This window comes from Littorina saxatilis, linkage group LG5 (genome assembly GCF_037325665.1).
Source record: "Littorina saxatilis isolate snail1 linkage group LG5, US_GU_Lsax_2.0, whole genome shotgun sequence".
Taxonomy (NCBI): domain Eukaryota; kingdom Metazoa; phylum Mollusca; class Gastropoda; order Littorinimorpha; family Littorinidae; genus Littorina; species Littorina saxatilis.
The window spans coordinates 60406691-60414389 of NC_090249.1; the positions used below are offsets into that span (position 1 = coordinate 60406691).

The 7699-nt window shown below is 38.7% G+C and overlaps 1 protein-coding gene across 1 annotated transcript in view; it reads left to right on the plus strand.

Moving 5' to 3' along the window:
* The window catches only part of LOC138967613 (importin-13-like), a 41033-nt gene extending 33897 nt beyond the window's left edge, over window positions 1-7136 (plus strand). The window contains exon 28 of the mRNA XM_070340217.1: window positions 328-7136. Coding sequence (XP_070196318.1) covers window positions 328-436 — 109 coding nt within the window. The 3' untranslated portion in view covers window positions 437-7136. The remainder of the gene's footprint in view (window positions 1-327) is intronic.
* Window positions 7137-7699: the final 563 nt, after the last annotated feature.

Here is a 7699-nt window from a genome sequence, read left to right on the forward strand (position 1 = left end):
TTGGTAGAATAAAAAGATGGCTGACTGGTTTATCATTACAACATATACATAGAAGTACGTGAACTGCCTAACTATTATTATGTTAAAAAAAAAAAAAAGAGGGTTAGAGAACTAAAAGAAAGAGAGAGAGTTGGAAGTGTGTTTGTGTGTGTATGTGTGTGCGTGCATGCATGCATGAGAGACAGATAGACAGATAGAGAAAGAGACAGATAGAGAGATAGAGAGATAGAGAAAGAGACAGAGAGTATTACCATCACTTTGTGTAACGCCACTCTTTTCAAAACATGACTCTAACAGAACGTTGACCAGCTTGTCTTTGTTTCCCAGCGACAAGAACAACAAGCGCAAAATGCGGGACCAGGTGAAAGAGTTCTCCCTCCTGTGCCGAGGCCTGCTGGGAACAGAGTACGTGGAGGTCGCCAAGCAACTCTTGTAGCATCAACCTTCTTTGGAACTGGATCTAAGTTTTCAGCAGACTTTTGTAGTGGAGACAAGGTCAAGGTCATACCACCGACCTTCTTTGAGTCCAGTTGTCAGTGATTCGAAGGAGATGGGACTCTTCTTTCTTTCAACGATCAACAGTTTGTGAACGTTTTGCTGGTGATGAAGACAGTGGAAAAAAGTCAAAGCCAGTTATTTCCCAAAGGATTGAAGTTTTTATGGATACTGAAACAACGGTTGTACCACTCAGCTTCTTGGGATCCAATTTTCAGCAAGCTTACAGGATTCCTCTTGCTCTCAGTGATCAGCTTTTAGTGAATGTTTCACTGCTTGAGACAGGTTAAAGGTTGTGGGAAAAAGAGATGTCTGTTTCTCTCCTGAGGGGATGTCATTTTCACACGTACCAAAAAGCAAACGTAGCTGCTTCCTCAGAACCAGATCTTTATTTCAATGATCAGCTTTTTGTGAATGCATTGCGGGCCAAGACAGCTGAACAAAAAGAAGTGAGATGTCAGTTCTTCATGATGAGCTTTAGTTTTCACAAATACCAAAAAGCAACATTAGTTTGTTGCCTCGGATATCAGTGCAAGGACTATGCTTCCTACAGAAACCACAGGGCAAACTTTTCACTGTTGTTTACCTGGACGTGAGCTTGGTACATTGGGTGCCGGCTTGCTGCACTGTGGTGTGTCACTGTCAATACTGTAGGTGTGAAGACCTTGAACGCTGAAGACGTTTTCGCAGCAGTCACGTTTTGTGAAGCCGGACAGAGCGATGCAGATGTTGTTCTTTCCCAGTTTGCATTTTCAGCACAGAATCTCTTGGAGAGTGTGGTAGCTACACCAGTGTTTGTGTAAGTCAGCAGAAGACGCCAGTTATTCAGTGAAGTGATTGAGAAAGAAGCAACAGGTACGGCCGCTGCTGTGCCTCGGGAGGTGTTACATCTGCTGAACATCAACCATGATTTTCAAGCACCTTACACGTTGAATTTGGCCAAAAAAAGAAACTGTAAATACTAAAATAGCAGAGATTTACGGTAGTCAGTTACAGACACTTTATTACTAAAGTTGTCCGACGTTTTTGTGTGGAAATGTTCAGTTGTGAACAGTTTGAATCATTCAGAAGATTATAGAGATCAGTTGCTGTTTTCATGTTTTGGGGGGCTTTGAAGGGCTTTGAAGTCGTTCAGTTGAGGCTGTCTTCGTGGACTACAGTGTGTGAACTTGCCAAAAGAATGCTCCTGTCTGTGATGCTGAAAGTGTGGGCGTACTCTCCAAAGACATTGTGCACATTCTGCAGGAGTCCGTGTTCGCCCGCATGCTGAAGAGATGAATCAGCTCCTCCAAGAAAAACAAACTTCAATTCACAAAGCACAAAAAAGCACAATACTGAAGGACTGTGTGAAAGCTGAAGAAAGAGGTTTGGTCTGTATGATTTGTGTAACGTTTTATTGCTGTCGTGTGATGGATTTTAATCGTGTTTCAAATTGCCATGCCGTAGAAATGGAGTGTAGGGTTGTGATGTGCAAGCCAGTCTGTCGGTTTTGTGCTATAACTATGAGGACCATGACGTTTTGCCGTTTAAGATTGTAACTGCTTTGTAATCCATATCAGTCGAGTGTAGCTTTTGAAGTTTGTGTGTTCTTGCATCTAAGTCAGGCTTGTAAAGTTTTATCTTCGCCAGGTGCTTTTGAGGATATTTTGTATTGTAAACTTTCTTTCTGGGGCATTTTGTGTGCCTGTTTTACAGGAAACAGGAAAACATGTACATGTACCTCTAAAAATGGCAAGAAAATTTGAATTGTGCCTAAGCCTGGCACGTTCAGCATATTTTATGGCAAAATTAATGACAAGATAGCAGTAAATAAAAGGACAATTTACAAACGCAGGGAAGTGAAGTCTGGGCTATGAATAAGACTTGTATTATGGAACCACATTTTTAGAATTACTTGGTTTTTAAAGGGGAGTTTGTTCAGACAATATTGGTGGCAAAAATGTTGATTGTGTAAATTGCAAATGACCAGCCATGGATAATGGGAAGGTTTGGGTTGATGGTCAAATGTTGAGAATGTATTTGGAATTAGCATGAAACAAAAAAAATGTATCAATAACATGCAGGTTTCATGTCAAATTACCTGTGATTAAACTATTGGGCTCGTAGCATAGTGATATTGTCAGTTAAAGAAGAATTGAATGGCAGGTTAATGTTACTTAGCAATAACAGTAATTCTGTGATGTGGTTTAGCTTTCAATTATGAGTGTACTAATATGCCTTTAGGTGTAGATAATTCTGTTTTAATTCAGAGTGGAGTTAGTTCGTGATATTCATTTTCCATGCAAGATCTAGGCCAGTGTACATAGAAGGAACGTGCGTGTGAAGTGCCGGAATAAGCATAATGCATAGCTACCCTAGTGTTGAACTAAAGATGCAAGTCAAGTCTTTCATGTGTACAGGTGTGTGTATAGACAGGTTAAAATGGTGCCATGTGCTGTTACAGTCAGACAACTATTCTGTACAGTTTTTCTTCGTAATTCTCACAATGAAATCCATCTGTCATATTTTTCTGGCTTTTTGAATATGTACTTGATCACAGAAGAGTTAGCTGCTCCGAATCTTATTTTTGCATTTTTGTTTGGACTTCGGTGATTTTTGTTATTGTGTCATTTATCTTGTTAAAACAATCAAGCGTTCTACCAAAAAGGATTGCAAAAAAACAGAAAATGCAGACTTTCAAAGTATTTGCATTTGTTGAATAGGATTGTGAGGAAAGAAAGTGGTTGGTGAGCAGTGTTCTGGGGAAGGTTTGTTTCTACTATTATCATGTGACTTAGCCATCCAGATAAATTGAAAGCAAAAATGTCATTGAGGTTGATGAAAGTTCGTGTCACGGGTGAAAGGTCTAAGGAATCTCATTTACATAGACTGAGTTACATAGACTGAGTTATATAATGCTTACATTTTGGTGTTCTTTTTAAGCGGGAAGCATTGATGTCGAGATAATGATGAATTGAAGTTAATTTCAACACAATCTTTTTTTGAAATGCAAACATTATTTTTACTTTTCTTGGTTATTCAGATGTTATTGTTATTTTTATTTTTTTAATTTAATCTGCTTTCTTTGCTTCGTTTTTCCTTTTCTTGTTTTTGTTTTCTCTTCCAAATATGGTTTGATATTGCTAAGATCAGTGTGAATTTCTCACGATTTTTGACCACTCCTAGTCACCAATAGTCAGTGTCTGTTTTATCTGCTTGGCACCTCAGCGCTGTGTGTTGTACAGAACCGATAATCTTTGTACGCTGTTGAGTCTGTCTTATTTCTGTTAAGTTACTGGGTATTTGGACATCTGAACATTTGTTGCTTCTAGTTGTAGCTGGTCTTCTTGCCAAACGTTTTGCGAAGTGATGTTCTGAAAGTGTGATGGTGTATTTTTGACATCTGCTCTGCTCGTGGATGTGAATGTTACAAATTATGTCCTGTTTTGTTGTCAAAAATGTAAATGAGTACAGTAGTTTTTGATGAACTTATAGATTATTCTAAACGATATAAGTTAGGACAGTTGACCAAAGCAAATATTCTAGCTTTGTCTTTTCTAGGAAAGAAATTGTATATTACTAGAAAAGTATGTAATCATTAGAAAATTTATTTATGAGGAAAATGTAATATTTTTAGAAAAGTTGAATGAAATGATCGATCAAAATATGTAAATCTTTGTAGTTTACTTACAGATCTGACTTAAAATGATGGTCAGTGAAAAACCATGTGTAACACTAGTTCTTTTTGGGAAACATTTCCTTACACACTTTCTAATGCTCCCGCAGTGGGGCACTGCGGTTATGAAATTAAAGGCCCCTCCTGTTTTTGGAACCGCAGGAGCTTTCTAGTTTGCTGTTAGGTAGATTTTTGGTTCCTCTTTCCTGTCATGCTCTCTTTTTCTTCATGAATTCTTTTCTTTTTTCTGCCTTCTTGCTCATTCACCTGTATTTTTTCCAAAAATCTCTTCTCTTGCCGCTTGTCTCGCGATTCATGTATAGTTTAATCTGTTCGTGTTCTGATGTAAGTCCAGCAGTAGATAGGTTAAGCCTATTTTAACATACTGGAAACTGGTAATCTTCCAGTAGGTATTAATTTAGTTTTACTAAAGCCTGCTGGGACACAAGTAATGGGTTAGTGCATTTGTAAACAGGAATCGCTTGACAAGTGGCCCCCTTCATCCCCCCCCCCCCCTTCCTCGTCCTGATATGGCTCTGCGTAGTCGGCTGGACGTTAAGCAACAAATAAACAAACAAACAAACTTTCTAATGCTCAGTTCTTGGAAGTCTGAGTGATTTTGAGATATCATTTATTGTTCCACAAAAGTAGCTTGCTTATACTCAATGTTCTGTGAGACTCTTAGAGTAATGAAATGCATGTATAGGTATAGAATAAGAGAAAGTAAGATCATTGGAAAAGATACCAATATTCTCTTTCTTCTTTCAGATGTGTATTTTTTTTTAATTTAAAAATTGACAGAGAATTTGTGATCTTGCTACTGCTAGCCACAGCAATATGGAACGTTTCAGTTTCACCACTCTGCTTCTTAAAGTACAAATATGCATACTGTTATCGTTACATGTGTGTGTTTTGTGTGTATGTGCGACGTAAAGGCCACTGTATCCTCTGCCAGCTGTCTCAAGGGACTCATGATATGCACAAATCATATGTGGACATCTACCGTATTGGGGACACATTTCAACATAACCTATATTATTTTGGTTATCTATTTACAACCAAAAATCTAAACAACATAGTCAACAACAAAGTCACAGGGTGAGATTAACAAAGTTGAAAAACAAAACAATTGTGTACTCGCCAATACAAGAACAGCACATACACATTTTTACAACCACCCAAAAAGGTAAATCTTAGTTCTTCTGTTGTTGATTTCAGCGCATACAATGAACAGATACAATGATCAAAATTTAAGTCAACATTTTCTATACTGGTACATACCAAATAACGTGGGTTACTGTTGGGGTCCTGTACTGTACATGTACACATATGATTTATTTTGAAAATGTACTCATGTCGGATTCTTCGCCTCCTGTTTCTGATCACAAAGATGCTGAAAATGACTGATCTTATTCATGTATTTATGTACAATGATGTATTTTAAAGCTCCACTACGCCTCGTGAAAACAGTTGGCCCCACTGTCTCAGATCTGGTCAGGCTTTAACATGGGATAAGACCATCCCTCCACTTGGTCACATACCCAAATTGAAGAGCCTTGGTCCTCTTTGTGCACAGTGCTATTAAAAGAAAAATGTTTTTTTCGTGAAATTTTCCGAAATGAATTAATCACAAAATGTTAGGCCAAAAAAAAAGAAGAGGTGTGGTTACGGTAACATAGCCAAACAAAATAGGGTAGGAAGGTAGGCAATCACTTTTTTTTTTGTTTTACTTTTTTTTTCTAATGTGTACAAATTAAACCTACTTGACAGGGAAATAAGTGTGCGACTCGGGCGCTTTCGCTTTCATTGCGTTTTCTGCACTCGTTTTCTTGTTTTTTTAAAAAAAAATTTGACAAATGTAATAAAAAGTTATAGGGTCGGCCCCTAAAAATAGGGTAGGTCGGGTTACCGTAACCACACGTATTTTTTTTTTAGGCCTTATCTCATCACAACAAAAGGTCAGGGTGTTAATTTTTGCTATGCAACCAAGAGGAAGGGTGGTTTTATTCCATGTTAAAGCCTGGCTAGATCTGAGACAGTGAGGCCATGTGTTTTCACGAGGCGGAGTGATCCTTTAACACTAGGGTAGGGTAATTTATGATACTGTAGTGTCAGTGTTGCTGGGTGTGACATTCTTAAGGTGTAGGTTAAAAACCATAGCATGCATATTTATTTGTTAGCGCTTTTGTTAGCTGTTTGTCTGTGCGACTGTGTATCCCAATCAGTTGAAGTGTGTGCACTCAAGTACTTATATGTACATAGATGGTTTGGTTGTGCGTCTGTTTTAGCTTGACTCCGGGTAGTAATCTCCCTTAGAAATGAATTGTCTGTGCATGTCCTATTACCCCCCTTGTGATGTTTTGAGATCCCCCCGCGGGTTAGGGGGAAGAATTTACCCGATGCTCCCCAGCATGTCGTAAGAGGCGACTGACGGATTCTGTTTCTTTTTTACCCTTGTTAAGTGTTTCTTGTATAGAATATAGTCAATTTTTGTAAAGATTTTAGTCAAGCAGTATGTAAGAAATGTTAAGTCCTTTGTTCTGGAAACTTGCATTCTCCCAGTAAGGTAATATATTGTACTACGTTGCAAGCCCCTGGAGCAAATTTTTGATTAGTGCTTTTGTGAACAAGAAACAATTGACAAGTGGCTCTATCCCATCTCCCCCCTTTCCTCATCGCGATATAACCTTCGTGGTTGAAAACGGCGTTAAACACCAAATAAAGAAAGCCAAAAGATCATGACATTTCAATGCAAATCTTTATTCACTATATATGCCAACTGGTGTTGGGGGTGGGGGGGTAGGGTAAGGGAGGGGCAGAGCGATGTAGTGATGTTTACCCTGTGTTGCTTTTCACTGAACCATTTTATTAGTTTAGTGCTGCATGCTTCCGAGTTGTGCGTTTTGGTTGTGGAGCGAGTTTGGAATGTCTTTTTTAACTCAGCGCTACTCTGTGCCATAAACATTAAAAGTAGAGTAGAACCATTTGTGTGTGTTTGTATACATGTGTATGTGGGTGTATGCATATAGCTGTGTGTGTGTGTGTGTGTGTGTGTGTGTGTGTGTGTGTGCGTGTGTGTGTGTTACTGTTAGCCTGTGTGTGTCCAAGTCTGTGTTCATATATATGTGTGTGTGTGTACATGTGTTTGTGTGTGTGTTACTGTTGCTGTTAGTATGTGTGTCTGCCTGTGTACAAGAGGCTTCCTTTCCTGTTGGTGTTTGGTAGTTTGATAAGTTTGTATTGACTTGTGAATGAAGTTGGAGATGGTGTGAGTTGTGTAACACACCCAGACCACAGTACTAAACTGTACTGCCTTGCTGCTAGTTCCTTCCTTCTCTCTTTTCTTCTGTACTGCAACTTTTCGTTTTTGTTTAGTCTTGTGTCATCCTCTTTCTATCCCTTTTAGCTGAAAGTACTTAATGAGTGTTTGGCTTGCTGTGTTCAGATGTAGCTTTCTGAGTTAGATCGGTGTGTTTTGTACTCAGTTTTTCGTGCAGATGGTGTGGTTACCCTTGGACAATCACTTAGGTTTAAAAAAGTTAGGAAGGC